General features: G+C 37.8%; 2 protein-coding genes and 1 long non-coding RNA gene across 6 annotated transcripts; 2 read left to right on the forward strand and 1 right to left on the reverse strand.

Moving 5' to 3' along the window:
- The first annotated feature begins 410 nt into the window (after positions 1 to 410).
- LOC139821027 (N(G),N(G)-dimethylarginine dimethylaminohydrolase 1) lies at positions 411 to 3,820 on the forward strand. 2 transcript variants are annotated; one of them, XM_071791735.1, is made up of 6 exons: positions 411 to 950; positions 1,166 to 1,268; positions 1,388 to 1,485; positions 2,163 to 2,219; positions 2,965 to 3,060; positions 3,260 to 3,820. In XM_071791735.1, exons 1-6 carry the CDS (start codon positions 693 to 695, stop codon positions 3,512 to 3,514), a joined length of 867 nt encoding a protein of 288 aa, XP_071647836.1. In that variant the 5' UTR covers positions 411 to 692; the 3' UTR covers positions 3,515 to 3,820. The 2 variants fall into 2 exon arrangements, with proteins under 2 accessions (XP_071647836.1, XP_071647837.1); XM_071791736.1 differs by lacking the exon at positions 2,163 to 2,219 and having other exon boundaries at positions 416 to 950.
- Positions 3,821 to 3,958: 138 nt separating this feature from the next.
- Ncc69 (sodium chloride cotransporter 69) lies at positions 3,959 to 24,356 on the reverse strand. Of its 3 annotated transcripts, none has more exons than XM_071791724.1 (18): positions 23,944 to 24,356; positions 17,044 to 17,525; positions 10,207 to 10,366; positions 10,035 to 10,130; positions 9,478 to 9,669; positions 9,205 to 9,381; positions 8,954 to 9,093; positions 8,389 to 8,688; positions 7,963 to 8,188; positions 7,754 to 7,875; positions 7,531 to 7,666; positions 7,243 to 7,454; positions 6,925 to 7,166; positions 6,695 to 6,843; positions 6,265 to 6,589; positions 6,035 to 6,189; positions 5,803 to 5,911; positions 3,959 to 5,702 (listed from the first exon to the last, which is right to left on the reverse strand). In XM_071791724.1, the coding sequence occupies exons 2-18, from the start codon at positions 17,311 to 17,313 to the stop codon at positions 5,567 to 5,569; spliced, it is 3,147 nt and encodes a 1,048-aa protein (XP_071647825.1). In that variant the 5' UTR covers positions 17,314 to 17,525; positions 23,944 to 24,356; the 3' UTR covers positions 3,959 to 5,566. The 3 variants fall into 3 exon arrangements, with proteins under 3 accessions (XP_071647825.1, XP_071647826.1, XP_071647827.1); XM_071791725.1 differs by having other exon boundaries at positions 23,632 to 24,356; XM_071791726.1 differs by lacking the exon at positions 23,944 to 24,356 and adding an exon at positions 20,760 to 20,778.
- On the forward strand, positions 12,102 to 23,918 carry LOC139821029 (uncharacterized). The gene is made up of 3 exons (XR_011734164.1): positions 12,102 to 12,635; positions 16,005 to 16,126; positions 23,781 to 23,918. It is a non-coding gene; the product is annotated as an uncharacterized lncRNA (long non-coding RNA).
- Positions 24,357 to 24,524: the final 168 nt, after the last annotated feature.

Genomic DNA, 24,524 nt, shown 5'->3' on the forward strand with positions numbered 1-24,524 from the left:
AATGGCCGCCCGCGGTCTCCATGGTAACCCCCTCCTAAGCCCGACCAATGAGCGCGCGGACGCGTAGAGAGGGGAATTTCAAGTCCCGCCCTGCCTACCCGGAGTTTACCGCTTACTTCCTCGCAAATGTGGTCTCCTGATAACTCCGACGATTTTCGTAGCTCCCAAGAGATGCGTATTCTAACCTCGCTGCCTCTTAACACCTCCTGTCACGGTATGCTTTTCTAGTAACTGTGACGATTTTTCGGACTCGGAGAGCTCACGGAGTCGACGCACATTCCACATCTCCGCTACTCCGTACGGATTACACTCGCACCAGTTATTTCCCATCTCCACTTTAATTATTATACGGCGCGCAATTATTAATATTAATTAATAATTGAGAAAAATCAGTGTCACGTCATCTTCGTGAGCGCCCTATAAATCAATTTACGCGCCGCTATTGTCAGATTGTATACTCTCATCTTTCATCGCGCGAGGAAGTCGTTATAGAACTTCCTAGCGACGCATTGCTCTGCGAAATTCCTAGCGGCTCGCGGCTGGCAGGCCCGCTCCCGCTCTCCGCGCTCGTCGCGTCGACCCGTCATTTCGCGTGATTTCGCGTTGAACGTCAAATCCCGGGCGCGCGACGTGCGTTTATACGTGCTCCTGCTCGTCGGCGAGAGAACCGAGAACGACGAGAACCTCGGGCAATGCCGCTGCACCGGTATACGCACGCGATCCTCTGCAGGATCCCGTTGTCGCTGCGCACGCGGGGCGAATTGACGCTGGACGAGGCCAGGACGCAGCACCTGGCCCTGGCGCAGCTTCTCCGCGAGCTCGACATCGACGTCATCGAGATGCCGCCCGACGAAAACTCGCCGCTCTGCGTCTTCGTCGAGGACATCGCCGTCGTCTGCAACGGCATCGCCCTGATCGCCCACCCGAGCGAGCCGTCTCGCCTCAAAGAGGTACCTTGTCCAAGATATTATGTACTGACTGTTTAAGTTCATGACAGGAGAATAAAAGAATTATCATAAAACATAAAAATGTTGATTACAATCGTTATAGAGAAAGAGATATTTATAATGCAAAAAACTGAGTTAATATTGATGACTGTAATAATTAAGTTAAATCTAGCTTCTTCACTGTTTGTTTTATAATTACTGTTTTGTCTTTCTTTCAGCTCGATACTATCAGAGCTGTGTTGAAGAAAGAGCTAGAGATACCACTAATAGAAATAAGCGACAAGAATGCCCGCTTGGATGGTGGAGATGTGCTTTTCACCGGTAAATTCTATTTTGTGTATTCAATATTTGCCTTGATATTACATATGTGCCTTTAAATGCATATAAATACCAGAAATCTTTTAAACTTTTACATTTACTGGTGTGAAAATATCTTGTAGGTAGAGAATTCTTTGTTGGGCTGTCTCATTTTACGAATGAAGCAGGAGCACGAGCGGTTGCTGTGGCATTTCCAGAATATCCATGCGTACCTATCAAGGTCAGTAATTTTGTAGATCAACGCATTCGTATCATCTGACATTTAAGAATTATTAATATCTCATTTTAAACATAAAACAATCACAAATTTCTCGTTATCTACTGAACATCGCATGTCTCATTAGATTCAACTCATTAGATTTGATGTTAAAGTCACAAAGACATGTATGCGTGTGCTATTAGAACTTAAATATGTGTCGAAATTGAAAAAGGGAAGATATTTTATCTATAATCTTTTATATCTATATACCTACATTTATTACAAGTATTTTTTTATAAGATTTGTCAAATATTAGTAATACCTTGTTACCTTGTTCATCTCTGTGTCTATTTCTGAAAGCATTTTATATCTTATATCTTAACTACAGGATAGAGTGTTTCATTATTATTAGGAGCCACTAGATTAATATCAAGATGCGATTGCTATATTTATTGTATCAACGTTCTTTTATTGCTTGTGTTGAATTTTTGAAAGTAAATTCCACTTAAAATGAAGCACTCTATATGTAATATTAACGCATGTTTCGATCCATGAGTAACAACGAAAATTTGTGTTTATTCACAGCACACATTGTATATTTATAGAAGGTATAATAATATATGCCTTGCGGATTTGCATCAAACTTTGACGCAAGAATATCATACTCACTCACCTTACTTTTCTAATGTTCATTTAAGGTGGGTGATGGTGGCGAAGAGGTGATAGTGGAGAGTCTTACCTCAGCCCCTCTTCAGGTTTGGGTGCACTAAACTGACCCTTCTTAATATGTCATTAAAGAAAGAATAAAAAAAAAAAAAAAAAAAAGAAAATGAATAATTTCACAGGCTAGAAACGCAAACTTGCACGATTTTTGAGAAAGTTCTTTTCGTATGTAATAATTTCGGAATTTTATGAATCGCTTTGGAGTTGTGACAAGTTACACAAGTTCCGGCTTGGCACTTTAATCGTGCACTTGAACAATACCACGAATATTACTCACTCACCTTAGCATGCATATGATTTAAGCATTTAACTTTAAGCGAAATATTTAAAGATACTCATTTTGTTCCAATCATTGTACAAATATTATGTATATTACGAATTTAGTGTGTATGCACTTTTCAAAGGATATATTTATATTTTTACTATACATTACACAAAACACTGTGCACGATTTGCTGGCACATTAAGAATTATCATACACACTATAACGCATTAAGATTATAATAAATATATATCAAGTATTTTGAAAAGAAATTTATAAAAACATAAATTATAAAAAGAAAGAAAAAGAGAAGTTTGATTGATAAAATAGTGTGTAGTTTTTGTTGATATAATATAATTCTCTAGTTTACTCATATAATATGATAATGAATTAACATGATATATGAAATAAATGATAAAAAGATTTGTACACACTGTGATTATATAGTGCATTGCAATACTTGTTTAATTTCTCCCATAATTTTTTAGATAATAATTCAATATTTCTCTGCTTAGGTGGCTGAATCTAAACGCCTAAAATCGTTGGTTACAATGGCTGGTCCAGATGTTATATGCGTAGGGGCTGGAAAAGAATCTCAGGAAGTACTCAAGGTTAGTCTTAATTAATATAAACTATGAGTCATTTTTGACATTATTCGAAAATTCTGCTATTTGCAACAAACTTTCATTCAGACTCGCTACGCAACGAATATTGCTTTCCATTTTTTTTAAATAAAGTTCCCCCCCCCCCCCCAATTAAATTTAATTGCAAAAAAGGTTTCGATTTTAATTTCTCTCATTTATGATGTAGAGAATCGAGCGGGAGGCAACGTACAGTTACCAAACATTGACCGTGCCCGAGGATGTAGCCGCCAACGTGCTCTACGTGAACGGCACGCTCATTCATCGGTCAGAAGACGAGATCCCACAATCGAGTAAGGTGTTCGCCGAAAAGGTGGAGTTCCCGACTAGATCGCTGCGTTTGTCCGAATTGGCAAAAGTTAGCTCCGGTTTATCCTCCTGTTGCTTGTTGGTGCGCAGACCGCGTCACATTCGTAGCATTTAAATATGAAAAAAGAATAAGATCTATCCTGCGATGTAATCGCAATCTATGCCACCCGTGCTATCCGCGAACACGAAACAGAAATCTCAGTTTTCTTCTCTCGAACTGAATCTGCGGAGGAATACGATGCAATGCATGACAATGACGATTCGTCATCCTGACATTTTAATAAGTATTTTTTTATTTAATTTAAAAAGTTAGTATCATTTTATATCTTGTAAAAGAGAAAGATTATTTGAAAAGATTTATATACGCATCTATATAATTTTTATATATTTAGAAAAGTAATATATTTAAATTTTATATTAATTATTTATGTTTATGCTTTTTTTGCAAGATAATCTCTCTATTCTTGTCATTTATTTAAACTTTTCGTTTACACATATAACTTTCCTTTCCAGCTGCAGCTATAGATTTTTTATTTAGATGACTAAGTATCTTTGTGCGTTTTTTCTTTTATTTATTGTTTACTTTATCCATCTTTTTTCCTACAATATTCCAAAAAATATATTATAGAATAAGGCTACATTTACATCTCATAGTTCTCGACAGGATCTTTACAGATATGGCACGTAAACACAATATGGCACAAAAATTCGATTTTATATATATATATATATACACACATTATATATACATATAGAGGGGTTGGAATATTGACTTTTATTACGATATGGAATTGAATGAAAATTAATCTGTAATTCAAATTATAATTAAGACTGCACCAACGTCTACATACACGCGCAACGATAGATCATTTTGTAATTTGCAAAGCTTACGCAATTAGGAAGAATATTATAATGTATTATCAGTATTCTGACTCCTGCAATGCATTCGCAACTAGTCTGAAACGTGTTCACATCGAAGCATTCAAATAAATATCTCTGTATCATCTAATGATGTATCGCAAAGTTATCGATAATGTAAAAGCACTGATAGTTGTTACGTTATAACGAAGTTACGTAATTAAAAGTTTAAACAGAAATCGATATAAAATTTCTGTATAAAACTTAGTACATATATATGAAACATTGTGCAACATACTTGAAACATTCTTAGATGGCGATGCCCTGATAGTATCGCGATGAGAGATATGAAATAGAATTGAGATATACTTTGACACTGTAAGTGTCGCTATGACAGTTTAGCATTTTGTACTACAATAACGTTTAATTTATCTTATAGTAGGTCTATACGTCTGTAATGCTTTTACAACTTTTATATACCATTACTTTATTTTAAACATTGGCATTTACTCTTTATACTATTTTTCATGACGGAACTTCGTGCTTTTATAAGTATTATATCGAGATTATAAAACACACATATAAAAATAAGCAAAACTTTTAATGCAATTAGTTGTGTAGTATTTACAAAATTTATTACAATTGTGTTCTGTATTCAAAGATTGTCAAAAATTTATAAGTTCAATATATATAGAAATATAAAAGTTTTTATAAAAAGATAGTTGGCCTTCTTAAATATATAAGGTGCAATTTTCTAAATTCCCCAATACCAACATTTCCGAAATTGTTTTGAATACTTCTGTATATAAAACATAGCGTTATTTAAGATAAGGCACAAAAAGTTTGCTTGACAAACGATAAAATAATGCTATAAATTATGATTGTCACTTTACTTTAAATATTTATAATATATGATTGATCTTTTTTTACATCTAAAGAGAGACTGTCGAGATTTTTCGGAATCAAGAAATATTTCAGTCATTTAAAAAAAAAATAATACAGTCTCACTACATGACTGAACATTTTCAAGAGATTGCTTATTATAGGCACATTCTTCAATAGTGGTTCATTCACAAACGCATTTTCCCACACATTATAATAAAGGCATACTTGTCATTATAGCTTGTCACTATTACATATATATCACTGGATGTTTCGTTCTGCCATGGTCGAATCAATTTTTTTCTGCATATATAAATGATTAAGTCTTTCTTTTCGCTTATAATACTGCGATATCGCTATTGTGAATTGCTGTAACGTTCTATATCTTTGCGTATAAAACGTCTCGTCAATCAGTTTCACATTAATATTATGAATAAAACGTTAAAACCGATGTATGATTACCCCGAACCAGTAAAAACGGTGGCATGTCACGTGTAAGTGTTTCTAGCCACGCCATGTAAAGAGGCGCTGATACAGCACCTTTCCGAGGCATCGGTAGTGTCCTAAAAAAAAAATCAATTATTGAAAACAATATATAATAAAGTTAATAGTTAAGTGTTTATATAAACAGTATATAATAAAATTCACGACATAAATACTTACATAACGACTAAATTGGCTTCCATGGAATTTTCAAGCAATAATTCGCGCAAACGAAGATGTCTATTGGTCTTTTCTTTCATCGCCATAAGTTCCGAATCTTTAATAACATCTAAAATGAAAAAATGAAATTGTTACATACACTGACAAGAGCCTAACAGCAATATATTATATAGTTGGTTCTATTTTATTTTATCCTATTCATAGAATAAACTCATAAAGAAATTATTCATACCGTCGTCGGAATTTTTCGAATCGGCTGTTTCCTGAAAGTCAGCTATTAACGAGTCAAAGAACGTCTTTGTACTGGCTTGTGCTGGCTTCGAGATATCCGATATGACTTTTAAGGCGGAATAGTCTATCCGGAATTTCGACAAGAGACTTGCCACACTACAAAAAATTAATATTAATCGAAAGGATTATTCCGCGCGATTATTCCTAGAAGTCATCATAAAAAATGTTTACCTCCTTTGCTCATACTCCAGTTCAGAGTGCTTGTTAGCAAGTGCAAATACTCTCAATTTGCTGTTAGACCAATTACGCCTCGTGCTGATAATATAAGGTAATAAAAGCGTTAAGCCACCGTCATCGTAAAGCCACCATACATCGATAGTACCCTTCTTATGCTTCCGTTGAAACTTAGTTATTACATTAAGTATATTCGTAATTGGTACTATATTTGGTCGATTTTCGCGCTGCTCCTCAGAAGACGGATTGGGATATTCGTTAATTGTTTTCGAACGTCTCGGCGCGGGACTTCCAGGGATCGATATGTCAGACGTGCTGCTAGCTGCAACAATAATTTATCATTAAATGTCGCTATATACATAAAGTATATTAGATACATTAGATATATCTATATAAAAGAACAAGAAAATATAAGCTTTTTTAAAACCTTGACTAAGCTGCGAGAAACTCTGATTGCCCGGTATCGAAGTAGGTGAGAGTCTCCTTGGATCTTCGACATCACCGACAACCGCACTACAATCTAAGCCTTCCTGAAGCCGAAGAAGCACCACTGCTATATGCATATCTAGAGCCTTGCTGCAAAGTACAAAAAAGATTACCAAATTAATCTCTCTACGAAATTGCAAGTTAATTAAAATGTGACACACGAGGACTTACTGCATGACGTTGAAGTACATATTCAGATTTTCCCGCTGACAGGTGGCCCAATCTTGCTTGTAACCCATTAGCAGGATATTGGGCCTCATTTTCCCAAGTCCAGCGGCTTGTAAGAGCGAAGTAGCACCGTCTTGGAAATTCGAGTTGTCCACTAGCGAGTAAAACGCCTTGATCTTGTTTGCCCTGAGCCAGGAAGGACAGTTCTGCATCATACTGTTCCGCGTTTTGTATGATATGGGCGTCTAAAACACACGAATACACGATATATTATCTGTCAAATGGGCAAATCAAGTCGATAGGAATGGAAATAGACGATACCTCAATAATATGGCCGCAAATAAATAAACTCTGATGTTTAGTAATATGATGAGCGAAGTCGACGAGGGACGATCTCACGTTAGGCGCGCCAGTAAGAACTAAGAGTTGCGGCCTGTAATTTTTCACGTGCTCTTCCACCCGATCCAATTGCTGTACAGCGGTCAGCGCGTTATTGTAAGTCTGGGCTTGTGTGGTCGAGCCCCAATTTACATCTGTAATATGCTTTCGTAAAGAACACAGTGCGGGGAAAAAACAGTGCTTAAATAAATTTCTGTTGTGTGAAATTACCAGGTTTTCTGTATGAGACTACTAAATACAGTGCTAAGACTGCGCATAATGTTATTAGAGCCGTCCACCATGAGATCAGAAACATCACAGAAACGCAAAGGATAGCACCAGCGAGACTGAGCCACATATTGTAATACTAAAAACATAACAGAATATTATTACTAAAATAACATATTAAAGTATAATAAAGCTGTAAAAACGTTATATTTTTACGCTAAAATACCTTGAAGGTTGGTCGCCATCCGATTGGCTTAGCCAAGGAAGCATGAAACGTACTGAAATTGATAAGAGTGTAGGCAGCCAAGAAGAAGTTTGAAATTAGCGGCGCGATCGCGTTTAACTCACCTGAAAAAAAATAAAAAAATGATGTATGTATTCGTTTCTGAAATAAATTTTTCGGTAAAAATTCGGTATTGTAGAATTACTACTCACCGATCAAAATAAAAGCGACGGCGATAATGAAAGTTAGTAAATAACCGCGAATCGGCTCCTTATCTTTTTCTCCACTAAACCACGAAATTCCCGGATATAATTTGTCAAGGCAGAGAGCTTGAAATACTTTCGGTGCTGAGACCAGCGATGCTAAGGCACTTGAAATCGTCGCCGCGAAGCAGCCGGCATAGATAATAGGTCCAAAACCAGAAACTAATTGGATCACCTACGAATAGTTGACAGTGTCACTTGTCTATTTTGGTTTTTGCATCTAACATTTCTTAATAATTGATCATTTTATTACCACAGCTCCTTAAATATTAGCAATTATTTATTTTAGTTTAAAAAGTGATTCTTATTTTCATTTAATTAATATCTTCAAAGATCAGTCTTTTATTTGTGAATTGTATTAATAATTTTATGCACCTCGAAGCTGTTGTGGCTGCCATACTTGCATCCTGCGGTGCAGTTAAAATCCGTTCCATATACACTCCAACTGCGAGTGATATTTTCGATAACTGTACTGTTTTCAATCTCAGTGTCATTGTCTGCGCCGAGCATTGACAGGGCCAAAAGAGAGCTATTGTACGTCGTCCATAAATCAGTAACGTTGCCGGACGCGTCTCGCATAACGGTACCGCCGACCATAATTGCCATCATTAAGTATGACAACGACGTCAAGAGAATCGCGAGTAGCGTGCCTTTCGGTATGGCTGTTTGCGGATCCTGTCAAATTCAAGATAAGATTAAAAAATGGCACGAAACTTCCGTGTTGACATCACATAAAATACTCGCTGATTTCAGCAATAATCATGATGATTAAAAAACGAATTTTTTTATCATTTATCTACAGAAAAACACTTTATCACAGTACAGAAGATAACTTTAATCGAATATGCAAACACTAATGAATAATAAAATAGATGCATAAATTACATCATGAGTCAAGCATTAACTATAAATATCTCCATAGACGAAAGGACTAAATCACCTTCAAGTCACCAGATATATTCGCACCTGCCAGGATACCTGTTGCCGCTGGGAAAAAAATGGCCAAGACTGAAAAGAAATTATGTTTCACGCCTTCGTGGCTTCTATAGTTCGGATATAAATTTTCCTTGAACAGCTTAGCTGTAAATTAAAAAAAACGACAAAATTAATAATTATATCTGTTAATTACGATAGATTTGTAAGATAGTAATGCCGGAAACACGCGTAATAAAAATGTTGACGCGACGTTACCATTGTATCCAATAAATCCTTTAGCCCTCTCTGTCTCGCTCTTGGGGCCCACGAAGGTGCCAATAATGAAATCGCCAATAGCCACAAGGAGAATTATCAGCAACAATATTTGGGCCTTTGCCTCCCATTCCATGCCGATTATAACGATTATCAGAAGTACAACTATTGTTATACTGCCTGCAAATCCAATGCAAATTTAATTTGTGTCGCGCTCGACATGACTTTAGAACGGGGATTAAAAGCGCCATAAAGTGCAATCGAACGTTTACAGACCTATGATCCTGATGTCTGAGGTTGCACAATCAATTATGCAGGCGTCGAAAGGACGGAGGCAGTCCACCAAGCTCTCGCAAAAACCAACTACATACATGGAACAAGCGACAGCATTCGCCAAGGAAAATATAAGACCTATAGATCCGCCGAACTCAGGTCCCAGGGATCTGGAAATCATGTAATAGGTTCCACCTGCGAAAGGAGAAATATACACGTTTCAATTAACCGTGTTGCCATTGCATCGATACAATAATTTTTCGAGACAGTTTGCACATATGCAAATAATTACGAAAATATTTAGTCTAGTATATGTAACATTATCAGTCGTATAAAAAAATCCGATAAGGCGATCGTTGACTTTAATCACCTTTAAACAACGATAAAGAATATATTGCAGTGAGATGATTAAATTAATTTAATTCTCTGTCAGACTTAAATTAAATATGTGTTCTTCTCAAATTATAAAAAATAATTTTTTTGTTCATTCTTTTTTCACTTCCAATATAGTAGATATTTATTATTCCGTTATTTAACGCTTCTTTGATAAGGCCATTCACCTCCTTTGATGAGACCGTTGGTGCTGATCGCCGACATCGACAAGGATGTGATCGTCGTGACTACTGTCGTCGTGAGAATCAGCAAAATAGCCTGGCCTGAAACAATATCGACGACATTAAAGTCTCAAGAATCTAATGAATCGAAAGGATGATTCGACGATAAGACACTCACCTATTCCGGTCTGTGCTACGACCCAGGAGAGTCGCAGAAAAAGCATTACTCCCCAGATGTTGAGGAGACATCGCATCAGGACTCCTTGGATCCATCCGAATTTCACTCCTGGCGCCATGGATTTCAGTTGCGGAACAGTTAACGTATGCGAGCCCGAACCCTGAAAATAAATCGTTCGATAAACTGAATGTTCTGAGGACCAATCTTATCCCAGAAATAGTATAGAGATTTACAAACGTTGAAAAAGTTGACGCTTATAAATTAAAAGAAATATAAGAGATAATATTAAGAGATAATTTTTTGTATCGATTTTGCAATATCAGTAGAAGTTGTTTTCATATATATTCGTTTAATTTTTATTTAATTTTGCTTCAATCGTTATTTAAATCTTGTTTAAATTTAATTGTGATCAGATTTTTATTTAATTCTTATCCGGTTTTAATGTAATATTTTCTTGTAATTCCCATTTAATTTCAAGAATGCATCATTTATCACATTTTTTATATCGCATCTGCAATAGTTATCCTACATTTTAGTCTCCTCTTTTCCACATTGCATTGTCCTTTATTTCTGCATATCTATTATTCTACTCTATTCCGCTGCATCGTCAGCAGATCTGCGGATTGCCGTTCCGCGTTCGCGCGCATCGTGAGAACATGTAACTGTGCGAGATTTAAAGTTGCTAAAAAAATAAAAAAAAAAAAAGAAATTAACAAAATCTCTTCAGGAAAAGTTTTTCCAAAGCGTTGCAATTTCGTATGCCATCAGAGTCGACTGCTTTTCCATGCACATCGCGTATCGCGTAATCGCGCCTATAAAGGATACGACCGGCTCGTAATTATGCTCCGTGTCGTTGAGATAATGTCTTCATCAATCCGATGGGATAATCGACGTACCGAGAAGCTTCAAGGTCAGCTCTCTAAATGAATCCAAACGATTTCTTACAGATGTAGAGGCGGCGATTTCACATCTTACCGAGCAGCTGGCCGGTAAGATCCGCGGCGAGCGGATTAGCGCGTAAATTGAGATTCAGAGGCGATTATCGAAGGCATTGAAGGTGACTCCGATCTCGAGGAAGGGTCCGCCACTCGGCCAATGAAGTCTTAACGATTTACGTAACCGAGCCTCGTGTAACCGGCAACGGTACAGCGATGTCTGGTGTCGCGGAACTTTTTGCGAATTGCACGTAGGATTGCTCAATTAGAAAGAAATTGGAAATATCCCTGAGACATCGTGTCTGAAAAACGTTTAAGTCCTCATCTTCTTGTCTTATAACGTATGTTTAAAAGCACCAACAATCGTTATCGATGATTAATGACTTCCGGACGGAACGAGCTTTGCTGAAACATTTACAGAAGCCTCGGAAACGAATGAGTAATCGAAGAGTTAAATCGAAACTTTTAAAATATCAACGCAAACGTGGTTGCTGTAGAGAATAGATGCTGTAGAGAATCGTTTGTGTATAATAATTTACATCATCAGATGAGTGATTAATAACAAGGACTGGATCAATTGTTGTCAATTCGATTTTGATTGGATTGCAACTTGTTCTCTTGAAGACTTATGTAGAACTCTCTCTATCTCAGATTAATCCATTCCGTGATTTTCCATTACATCCTCGAATATCCTTGCATTGAGCTCCGGTATTATCGTGTAAAATTATCCTTGCACATCTCCATAAAATCAACTTCACAATTTTGTCTTTCTACTTCATTTTCTGCATTTTAAATTGCCGAATTTCTTAATTCTTCTGCTATAAGTCGACCCTTCTCTTATTTGAACATCTATTATATTACAAAAAATTTATCTTTTTATTCCTATCGTAAAAACTTGTAAAAAATATATAACACTATTTAAAAAATAGACAAACTTTTAAAAACAGCAATAGTAAAAGAGAATCTTCTTATCAATAAATTAAGTCAATATATTTCCACGTGAAAGTTTTACTACATGAATTATCGCAAATAATGATTCAGATTAGTTATCAAGGTTTCTTGTTTCTTTTCGTGTTTCCAGTAATTTCACAGGAAACTGCTGTAAATTTAATTACTAATTCTTGCGACCCTTAGAGTACAGTCGATCGAAAATTGCAAAGACTAAACCCGAAACTTTTCAATCAAGCATTTACACATACATCGTACGTATCGTACGCACACAAGGAGCATAAATGGTTTACGACGGTGTACGACACAGAGAAAGAATAAAGACCCTCTATACAGTAAACCTTCTTTCATACATATGCTCCTCGCGATATACTCATATCTTCCACTACGATATGCCACGAGCGTATTCAAATAATGTAACACGCTTATCTGTCAGAGGCTCGTGATTTATTCGGAGTACGCTTTTTACTGTGCCCATTGACACTGCCACATCGAGCTACAAGTGTAAACGTACGATTCAATCGTTCAAGTCGTTCGCAAAACCATGTGAGTAACAGAGAATTCTAAAAAAATAAAAAAATATTTGACAGCATAACTTCTATATCTGTATCCTCTTTATGTTGCATCAATTTTACGTAAAGCATAAGAAACAATCTTTAAAGATTTGAACGGAAATCCACCTCGCGTGATAGATCTAATTTTGACTGACAGCCGATCTGTCAATTGCGATCGCGAAATGTAGTCATTGAAACTTTTTGCACTATTCTCATTTAGTAATTATAATTACTTGCAATTCTGGAAATTTTTTATAATGATAGGCATCACGGGATTAAATTGAAAATTTTTTTTTACAATATGCCAACTCAACATAACATGTCACGCTATCGATACAGTAGTGTATTAAGAATCAATCTCGCGTGTAAATAGCGGTAAACGATATTGACATTAAGACAAATGTATATCCCGTTGAGTGCAGGACATAGATACAGATCCATTTGGTTCAATTTACATCAAATTCTTATCAAAATATAACGTTTCTTTTTATGGGAAATGTGTCTGCAAATGTTTGCGAAGGTATTTCTTTATTGTGAATCTGTTAAATTTGTCTCGCTATCTTTTCAAATGTAATTAACACTTAAACCTAGTATAACAATGACCTTTAATACTCTAGTGCAGGTAATCAACTTCTCTTATTTGTATCGCATAGAGCTACGATCCAAATAGAAGTAAAAAATCGCTAATTACAGCCAATTAACAACATCAGCCTGACCCGAAAAAGTGAGTCACATGACAAGACATGTGAGAGACATGTCGCTCAATTATTAACAGTCCAGTTACGACGAGAACTCGTGACATAAATTCGTTTATCTAATTATCGCGATATTTATCAACGTAACACGTGACAAATGGGTCCATTTGATCCTCCAAGTGTCACAATTCTGGATCTTTCGTAGGGATTGATTCCTCGGACGGGAATTACGTCGTCTTAAGCGCGTGGCGAGCTGATTGGGGTATTTGTCATCATCTCGAGCGACGGGCTTTAATTGCCCGAGCGAACGTGACGGGTCCTCAGTTTTGACCCAACAGTTATGTACCGCGGCGAGTCACATGTATACTGTATTGCAACGTGTACTCTGTAATCCACGTCTGAAAAACTTCCTCGCTCGCATTAACGAAGCGTGACTAACGGCGCAACATCTGTTGCATAGATAATTCAACTTAACACGTTGAACTCGACATTTTCCATATACTTCTCGCATTGCGTCACAGTGTGTTGTAATGTACATGTATTATTTTATTTATTATCTGTCCATTGCAAGCATATCCGCTATCTGAAATTTTTTCGCTATTTTCGCAATTTACGCTAATATTATATACATATTTTTCAGTTATTATTTATAGTACACTCTGAATTACACTTCTGAATATCTTTTTAATGTCTGTTGATATTTTTTCGTTATATTAGAATGCATTTTTTATTAATAAAATACATTGATTTCTTCAATAGATTTCAAAATATATTTCGTAACATTTTAGAGTTCGCGCGTGTAAGTGTTTTCCGATTAGTTTCTTACTGGCACAAGACGGTTCGTTAATATTTATGCCATGCAGAGTGTAAGCCATGGCCTACGTGACGTTTTTTCTGAATTTGTTTAAATACATATATACTTATTCTCCGTGACCCAGTATGCAATCATGTCATTCCTTCACGTAAGCGGTCAATCGTGTAGTTTTATCCCCTTTCTCTTTAGTCGTGAGTCTCTTCTCGTATGAACTATCTAAATAGTTTTTTATAATCTATAAAATATTGACAGTAAAGAAATCCTTTATGTTCACGGTCCTATTTGATTGAATTTATTGTACCGAGGAGCCTGTATATATTTTTTACTAATTGCGCGACATGTAAATCTCTCAAACTTGCAATTGCAAGAGCGTTAATTATTTTAAAAGACAAAAGTGCAGTGTCCTTTCGGAATTTAAAAAGTAATATGTATGATGGAACCGTATTATTTTTCGCAACAGTGCAAATATTTATCGCATGCAAAACGTTAGATAAATAAAGGTCTGCATTATTTTTGCCTTGCAAGAATTTTAAAATTGCTGAGCAAATAAAAATTCTTACGGGCATTGCCCAGCGGAAATGGGCAGCATTACCAAACCCGACCGTACGATATACGTTCGTATCTGAAGTATCACAAGGACAATTGGCATTCGCTTCACGCTTGGATAACGTTTTTGGGCGTACCAGACTGATTCATAGCACAAAAAGAATGTTGCGCGTAATGAATCTCTAACTGAGTCATCTTCTCTACCCGCGTTAATTCGCTTGAAAATGCAATACATGTATGATTGCAATCATTGCTACATCGATGATGACATTCCGAATTAGGACAAGACTCTCCATCCAATTGTAAGTGACGTAAAACTAAACATCCAAATTACATGAAAAAAATTAATAAGTTATTGAGAAACAGAGAAACATAGATTTTAACCATTAATAATTCTACGAATATTTGTCACGTAAATAATGCTTGTAAAAAAATATTATGTCCAATAATAAATTACAAAGAAGATACGTAATTAATACTAAATTAGAGATTAGACTTGTTTAATTTTAGTCATCATTGTGCAATTGCAATTAGTGCAACATCCGTGTGTCGTATATCTGGAACAATACTCCTAAAAATACAAACTACGTGCTCGAAAGTAGTCACTGCAAATATTTGATGTCGCGTTACACCGGTGTTACACCGCTTGATAACGGTGCTCCGTGGCATCGTAAAGTCGTGCCGTTGTCGACGAATCATCACATAAGGCAATAAAAATTCAGTGGTACGTTTCATATTTACGTTCGCGATATCGCGTTTTCTATTCTCGCTCGAACGGACAGATAAATAAATCGAAGAACTTTTCCGCCTGACTTTTGCCGGGGACGGAATCTCGGCGCCACGCTTGCGTTCAACGGCGAGTTAATTGCACAATTAACAATCTCTGCAATTGTGCGATGATTTACGAATCATTCGAGCGAGCGTAATTAATACCGTGTGTCGACCACGCTGGCAAAACAAAGGGGCACGCACGTGCTATCGTATTACGCGCTGTATACTGATCGCTATCCTAGAAAAAGAGCTCAGTGATAACATCAGTGATAGCCGAGGTGATAACGGATAAAACGAAATTTCTATTTACATAGCAAAATTTTTAGTCGTAAACAAACATAAATAAGTTTTTATTTCTCTGAAGTCACTTTCTGCAGAGCTTGGACCGAAATATATTTAAAGAAAATTGAAAAACAAATTAATTAAAATGAATTTGTAACGATTACGCATGCAACTTCATCTTTCTTATTAATTATTAATTTAAATTATTAATTTAAATAATTTAATAAGGCAAAAATCAAATTTTATTACACAGGAAATCCGATCGTGCTACTAGCGTGTACGCTTCCTTGGGCTATCTTCTGGAGCATATACATAGAAACGCGTGGAGCTATAATCATACGGCGGCAGATACTACACATTACACACAGCCCGCATGTAAGATTCCTGTTTAATTTTAGATATTCATTCTACGCGAGAGAACGGGGCCGTAGATAACGAGCGAAAAATTGAGAAGCGGGTGAATGTCAGAATACACGTGTGACGCATCTCCGCCACGCGAGAACGCGTGTATTATTCAAGGATTTGCTCGACGCGTACCGGTGTACTGATAGATTTACATTTATCTCGCACCCGTATGCGTGTACATGCGTGTATCTGCCTTTTACCGCGGCGCCGCGGCTTAACCCTTCCCACGTAAGGCTTTCTTACGTTTGAACATTTCTCTCTTCACGACTGAACTTTATCCTTCCGAGAAGTTCATTATGCAACTCGACACTCGCATGTCTGTCGACCTGGCAGATTTTTATCGTAAACAAAATTATCAATTTTAATCACATTAATGAACGAACAATTATAAACACGACACGCAATACGCGAACTTTCCTCGCGATGTGTCATTCGTTATCGTTATTGAGTTTCGGCTTATCGCCAATGTCCCGTACTTTTCGCTTCATTCTTGTACCGTAATCATATGGAATATTAACATTTCTTGCAATCTTTGCTATGTCGTCATTGTGTAAAGCGTCTCGCATAATAAAAATTCTAGACGATATAATCATTTTATACTGCAGCGTGTTGTATGACACTCGCAAATGTTTATTTTTTTTTTACGTAGAGACAAATTCAATCGATCGTGTAAACTGTAAACGAATAAGCAAAGTAGCGATTGTATAATATAAACTGCATAGCAAAGAGATGCGTGGCGCATTAATTTCGCCCGAAATTTTGTGCCGAAAGATTCCGGATATCATACCGAACTTTTCGCACGCCAAAAACATATTGTATCAATGATGAAAAAGTGTTCGATTCGCGCGGCAACAATGTTGCCTTCGGAGAAGTCATTAAGGCCTCACCTTGTTGAGGAGAGTGGGATTGTGCAACTCATCCAAGGAGGGTCTGTGGGCCGCCTGGATGCTCATGATGTTCCTGTAATTGTCTAGCCTGGGCAGGGCCTCTCTGGTCATATATCTGAGAGACTTCTTGGTCTCCTGCTCGCCAAGAAGACTGGCCCGACCTTCGAGACTGTCGACCCGATTCACGTGGAATCTGGTTCTCCTCAGAGGATTCAACTCCACCGACTCCGAGTCGGTATCGCCGCCGTTTATTCCGTTTTCGTGCGCCATGTCTCTGCTGCTTTTTTACTCGCACTTCTTCCTTTCCTTCTGCTCGCACAGTGACTTATATTAGACACCGCACTGCGATTCGGTAGCTCCGAGGATCGAGTGGCCGTGTGTACAATGGTCGATCAAACGGCAATCTAATTTCTCTCCGGTTTCCTCTTCGAGAATTTATCGATTCGCCAAGGCGGTCGCCCGATAACATCCGATGCGGTCACCTGTCGACAATCATTATTCGAATGTTATATTTATCCTTTCGTTTTTAGAAAAATTTCATCGCACTAACTATTATTATTATGTTAACATATATCGTTGTATTGAATAAAAGACATTTTAAATGATATATAATCGTGTTGTTTTACAAGATATACTTTAATGTAATATCACGTATCTACAAAAAGATTCTGCCTGTTAATTATAAAACATTATACTTAACAGTACTAGATAATATTTTAAATTAATAGATTGATTCGATATTATATAATTACGATAGTTAAAAAACAAAAATAAAATACTATGCCGCACCTACTAAAAATTAAAGCATACATCAGCTCATTCGACTTGACATAATGTTTGATAAGACTTAATCAAATACGCTTGTCTCATACGAAATGCTTGTGTCTATATTATATTAATCGTGTCCATATTTGAAATTCCAGCGAAATATCTCGACATGGAAGATATTAAAAGAGTGGACATTTCAGCGAATCTAATAATGGACGAGGTATTTCTGACAAAACATTGAATTCCCAATTTTATCTACAAGACGAACTCGATCTTCAGATAAATTTTCTTAGAATAGCCTACGCATGAATGTGTCACAATTAAAACCAGAACCAATATCACTGACTATTAATATTCGTTTCTAACGACATGTTATTAAAAGTCGATTACTGCTGAAAATTAATGTTTAATACTCGAGCGCTACAGAATAAGCGTACAAACTGTTGCTATCAGTATCCTGCCCCCAAAAGTAAGAGATTAATTTTTTCCTGAGAAAGATCTTTTCTGAGAAGTCCGAAACAAAAAAGCTTCCCTCAAGGGTTCAAGGTGAGACACAAAGCGGAGACCTTTGGCCTTGTCCACCTCGCGACAATTAAGGTACACCGCGCGTGGGTGTGTCAATTATTATGAAATTACCCTTGCCTCGTCGTTCGCGATTATCTTTGATCCCTGGTGGGTTTAATACACTAATTCATCTAATTACTGAAAAAACAGACCGCGCTTGGTCGTTTTCCATATCCGTGACACGTCGCCTCGTTCCCACGCGGATGCACGTGTGACAGCGCTTTCCGGCAGTCAGACTATCGAATCATTGTCACCGTGGCGATTACGAAGCCGGTAATATCGTCGTCCTTAATCGCGGTACAAGGATCTACACCGTATGCACTCGCTGCACAAACACGAAGTGTTCCTCTGTAATCCCGAACAGGGATACTAATTATATATCTTCAGCGGACCTCGTGATAAATCTCTTCGTTCTTAAAACTACAGAAAGAAAATACAAAAAAATTTGAAAGCGACAATACAATTACAATCATTACATAATTATAGCTAGAAAGATTCTTAGTTCTTTCTGTATTTCCACAAGCTCTAGAGTTTAAACAGTGATAAAATTACTGTCGCGTTTTTATATAATTTAAGATAAATTAACACAGTTTTTTATCTTTATACTGGTGAAACGATTAATGCCTTTTATAATGTATGCGATCATCGCGAGGCACGAAGTCGACTGACGTTAATACGCTACCGATATTCCACGTGTGCGTCAATCGACTAGCGTTGCGAGCGTGACTAATTAATTCGACGTGACATCTGAATTTAATTCGCGAGGAGTTGACGCGAGCGTCAACGTAATTTCCCTCATTATGTCCTCCGATCGCGCCTATTGTTTGCGCCGCGCCAACGGGCACCAAATCGGCCGCATATGAGTGCCGTGACCATGTCTTAATTATTAGCAGCTAAACAAACGACGCGAGGGCAAACGATCCTCGAATCGCGGGATCGAACTGTTTGACTTCGTCGAACAGCGCGCCTCTTTATTATCGCGATCGCGTCGATTTTAAGGCCGTCGCGGCGTCCGCGAGGCGCGAATCAGCCCGAGATAAATCGTCGGCGGATTGCGTTGAAAGAAAATAAAAAGAAGCAAATCTGATGGAAAAGAATACCAATCTTGAGAGAGATAAAAATCTACGGCGCGATGCCCGACGAGTCCCGCCATTGAATGGTACAGTCGAAATTTTTGAGACAATTTTCCTCTTCGACTTCCGAAATGCGTCTTCATCTCAATTACTGCGCCAGAACCGAGAAAAAAGAGGGAATTATTATCGAAAATTGAAAGATTGCCAATCAGTTCGTTGATGAAATGATTTTCCCAGTTATTCTTGCAATCGTGGATTACCCGGCGACGAAATATGCTAATCGTCGAATAGATAGCGACGATTTTCGAATCATTATCATCTAATAGCGCGGCGATGCGCGAAGAATGTCTAATGTCCTCTCGTATTTCTTAGATATTTCTTAGAATTGCCGATTAGTTCCTGATCCTGATTAGTAGTTCCAGGGAGACGTTCGGCAGCTGGAAATTTTATCCCGAATTATAATAAACTCTTAAATCACACAAATTACAAATTACAGATGTTAGAAGCCATTCAAAGCCACAGTAAAATAATAATAACAAACTCTTAAATATAAATCCCGACAAGTTCTTGAAATGAAACGGACGTATGTGCCGTTAATCTTAAATATCCTTGATTAGCGATAATTGTGTATCGTTTCTTGTAACGTTTCATTAACTTCAGTTTCACCGCATACAAAAAAGAGATATCGTTTAACAATGTTACGTTGACGATCGCTCTCTATTCCGCGTAAAGGGTTTTAATGCGACATAACCGGATATTAACTCCGCCGAGGAGTGGTTTAAACCGGTTCACGCTCGGATTCAAATCCATACTTAATTGACGGGAAATCTTTATTAAACCGCCTCCGGATCGCGCCGGGTTTTATTCTGTATCGGCCATCAACCGGCCGCGGCTCGAATTTGAATAAACCAGTTTGCGGCGAGCTCAAACTGGACGCGTTATTATTCAACCGTAAACCGTTAACTGGTGCTTCAACGCAAGACATAAGGCTTTAGGGCCGCGAAAAGAGGAGCAAGAAAACTGCAATAAAAAAAAACCTGCGAAACGAAAGCGCGTCAACCTGCAGCCTGCAATTTATTTGACGATCGTATCTCGATGACGCCAGCAGGCCCATTTACGTGCAAACCATTGCGGAACAATACAATCTGGACAATGGACATTCCTAGCGCATCCTGATCGAGACTGCCATTCCGTCCTTTCCGACAAGACATGATCCAATGTCGATGCTGCGCTAGCTATTCTAAAGTCTAAAGAGACCTACAAGTAAAACAAGTAAAACAACCATTTGTCGGTGCAATTGGAATTACAAACTTTCGCATGAATGCGGCCGCGAGCCATGTGGTCCTCGTAGACCACGCCTGCTCTTGTATTTTTTTCTTTCTTTTTTTTATGGGAGCATTCATCGCTAGCAGCGAAGCGTGGCGAGCATCATCAGCTGGCGTCACCGAAATCCACGGGGAAGATGTTTTCACTGACGAGCCTACTCGTGGCTGTCTATAAATTATTATTTATCGAAACAAATAAATATTTTAATCATCTACACGCGAATTATTACTGTCGTGTCGCACGATTGTATCATTTCATGCCGGATGAAAAGAAAATATTTTAATATCTATATTAGGGCGAAAATTACATGTTCTGTTATAATTTAGGTGTTATTAAATTGGTATGCATTTAATAAATTGAATGCGTTAATAAATGAGTAAATTAATAAATTGAACAAATTAAATTGATTAAAAGCCTCGATATAAAATTAATCATGTTTCTCAGATTATAAAAAAGATCCGGCGAATAATCGAATGCGAACTGTTCCAAGAATGGACACCTGTTCAAAAATATTTTTTTTTATAATCCGTTATTCAAAAGATTAGATTAACACTTTGTCATTGATGGAAGTTAATTCCTAAGAATTAAGCTACATCAGAGGTTTACAAATAGCCGGAAATTCTAAAGACTTCGAGGAAATGCCGAGGTTCTTTTTTCATAGAAAGAGAGAGAGAGGTTGAACGTTCCAGAAGCTCGAACTGTAATCTGCTCTATTCTCGGCCAGTGCTACCGCTTTTTGCTTCCTATCCCATCATTTCCCATTAGGTAAGATAAGAATCTTATCCCAACGATTCGACCGCGAAATTCCTAGTAGCGATGGCTTTAAACGCCGACCCTCTCTCTTTCTCTCTGCATATTTCTATCAAATTCAACCAACATGGACACTACCTAAAACTAATTTGTTATAAATATAAATAATATCTTCAAAAGTTTCCATAGAACTCATTTTCTAAATTTATCCGAGAATGTAAGTAAAAAAAGAAATCGAACCAAATTCTAGTGACGTTAAAAATTCCACCGTGGCCACAATTAGCAATGCATCGTATAAACAACTGCAATAAAGAAAGTTTATAATGAGAAAAAATGATACATATCGTTAAATATAACTTTGCTAAAAATGTAACTCACAGTGGTCAATGGTTTACTAAACAAACTCTAAACTCAGATAGCGCTAGTTCGAAGATGAATAAGGTATTAAGAACTGTAAAATTCAGTCGATCAGCTCGTTCTTTGATCTCGTTGCTAACTACCATTTATTTCGAAAGTTTGCAATCGCCGTAGGCAGGCCAGTACCTTGGATTGTTTCTACAATCAAAGATCCACGTCTTATGTGTTCTACGTGGCATCGACTTCGCGGCGTCGACTTCACGGCGTCGAGTTTGCGGCCTTTCGCTCGATTCTTCGAATTTTGTCTTTATAAACGAAGGTCGAGTGCTCTCCGTCTCGCGAAACGATTTTACGGGCTTTCGCCTTGCTCTTCAGATTTCGCTCTTACGAATCGAAGGTTGTTCCTCGAACCGATTCTATCTGTTTGCATATCGTTTATTCCCTCGGTTCTCGTTTTGTTTTAAGAACAAGGTATACGAGCGAGATTTACGAAGTGGCTTCATAAAAAAATGAATCTTTAATTTTGACAGGGTCTCGATCTTTCTTTGTACAACATATAATAGTTTCAAAATACTGGTGAAGAAAAGCAAGTCAAAGGAAATAAAAAATCTGTTTAAAAAGAACTAACCAACATGAATTTCATCAAAGATTCATTGCATCTTGTTGGAGCACATTCTAGATTTTGGAGACCATCCTGCTTATACGTTATCTCATAATATAATTTTCAAATGAAGATTGTGATGATAGAAAGAAGTGTAAAGCGTAGAAACCGAACACTTCGTTCGCTTCTTTGGAGACAATTAATATATTCTTTCGATCGCGCCAGATAAAAATTGAGAGATTAAACGAGATACAAGAGACAGGGTAAAACATCACTTCGCGCGAAATCGCGGAACAGAGGATGTTAGAAGAGGCGGACGGACTTTTAAAAAATCGTCGGCGCGCTTAGCAACGCCGACCGATCGCGAACGGTGCCGCGGCCTTTATTGCGAATGCAAACGTTTCCACACAGGGCCGGTGCAAGGCTAACAGCAAACGATATAGCCGTCTTTTTGACATAAGAAAACGAACGGTAATCGAAAAAGTAATATATTGAGTTTTAGTTGTTTAGTTAAAATTTGATGCAAGAGCTAGACTTTTCCGTTTCCCAAGAAAACTTTTACATCAATTTACACCATTTCACATAACAATAATAATATTAATCTAGATATCCTAAAGAAAGAACATATACAGTCTTGAATAATTTTTTCATCTACAAGTATAATAGGAGTGATTCTGTAAACAAAGGATAATCTTGGTTGAGCAAACTGTTTTGTCATCGTCTAATCTCAAATTGATACTACTAATGAAAAACAGGAGTGGAAAAAACAGAAAGTTGCTTAACGGTGAGTCTCAACGAATAACAGAGAGTATCTTAAATCTTAAACCGGCCCTGTGCCTCCACGCGTTCGCTCTCGCACGCGACCGGCTCGTTTGGCCGCCCGCCCCGGCGAAATCGAGGGACCGCATTCTCGCCGCGCATTCGACGCTAAACGCGGTTGGTCCAGTCCAGAGTGTCCAGACTGGTCATCCGTCTCCTGTCGCCTCCAAACGTCAGCCGAGCGTAAAATTTCTGGGTAGCAGAAGAGAAATATGTCTTCTGCTAAAAGGGAGAAGTTAAAGAATTGCATATTTATAAGATAAAATTCGAAACCGCAAACCGTATTTAGCGTTGAATGCATGGCGAAAAACTCGATCTTTGACTGTTCACCTTCTCGTTCGCTAAACTCGCAATCCTGTAGGCAAAGAATCCTTCCAAACGTCAGATTTGCGGCTTCCTCATAACCTCGCACCCTATATATATTTATCTCCAGTTCCTGTCGAGATATAATGTATCGTTTTTTTCTGTGCTCTATCCAGCTACTGGGCTTTTCGAAACCTCGATCATTGCGCCGAGAACAACGGACTACCGATTGAAAGCCTTTCGCTGTTGGCGTCTCTTCAACCGGCACTGACCGCCGACCGGCAGGGTCGACACTAGACACGTGTGCCTCGGGTGTGCGTGTGTATTCGACGTACGTACGTGTGAATCGATGAGTGCGCGTGCACGCCAGACGTCGCGAGCACGTGCTGCTCGTGTCACTTGCGACTGTGAACTGTGGGGAGACTCCGCCGTCTCTGCACGTCCGAACCACGCGAAATCCCGATTCTTACTGACGTGACGGACCGTTGCAGAAATCCCCTTTACCTCGGGCCTCGCGACACTCGCTGACTCGCTCCGATGCGTGAGCAGGGACCGGCAGACCGGCACACGCACCAACGCACCGTCGGCGTCGCCGGTGGGCAGTATTGTATCGCGCGGGGACTGCACCCCTCTTGCAAATTCTGTAATGTGAACTCGCTCTTTACACAATCTGTAGATACAGTCCTACCGTGTCTGATATCTTTATTGATAATTTGCGTGAAATTGTATAATATTCAAAATGCTATGTATAGGATTAGACATTGTATATATATGTGCCTAGAAAACAAACTAGGATAACTTGATTTTTAAAAAGAAAACGTTGTCATTGTTGTCAATCGTTGAAATTCATGTGGATTATTTTATATATGCTTATATATAAACTATCTCCAAAAATACATTCAAATAATTTCTCGAGTGAA

Source organism: Temnothorax longispinosus, chromosome 10, assembly GCF_030848805.1.
Source record: "Temnothorax longispinosus isolate EJ_2023e chromosome 10, Tlon_JGU_v1, whole genome shotgun sequence".
Taxonomy (NCBI): Eukaryota; Metazoa; Arthropoda; class Insecta; order Hymenoptera; family Formicidae; genus Temnothorax; species Temnothorax longispinosus.

Bases quoted from the DNA above. Each gene is read 5' to 3' on its own strand.
- LOC139821027 (XM_071791735.1), top strand. From the start codon at position 693: ATGCCGCTGCACCGGTATACGCACGCGATCCTCTGCAGGATCCCGTTG. The intron at 951-1,165 runs GTACCTTGTCCA...TCTTTCTTTCAG, and splicing joins AGCCGTCTCGCCTCAAAGAG to CTCGATACTATCAGAGCTGT. The intron at 1,269-1,387 runs GTAAATTCTATT...AATATCTTGTAG, and splicing joins TGGAGATGTGCTTTTCACCG to GTAGAGAATTCTTTGTTGGG.
- Ncc69 (XM_071791724.1), bottom strand. From the start codon at position 17,313: ATGGCGCACGAAAACGGAATAAACGGCGGCGATACCGACTCGGAGTCG. The intron at 9,382-9,477 runs GTCTGTAAACGT...TTGGATTTGCAG, and splicing joins CTCAGACATCAGGATCATAG to GCAGTATAACAATAGTTGTA. The intron at 8,689-8,953 runs GTGATTTAGTCC...TGAATTTGACAG, and splicing joins ATATATCTGGTGACTTGAAG to GATCCGCAAACAGCCATACC.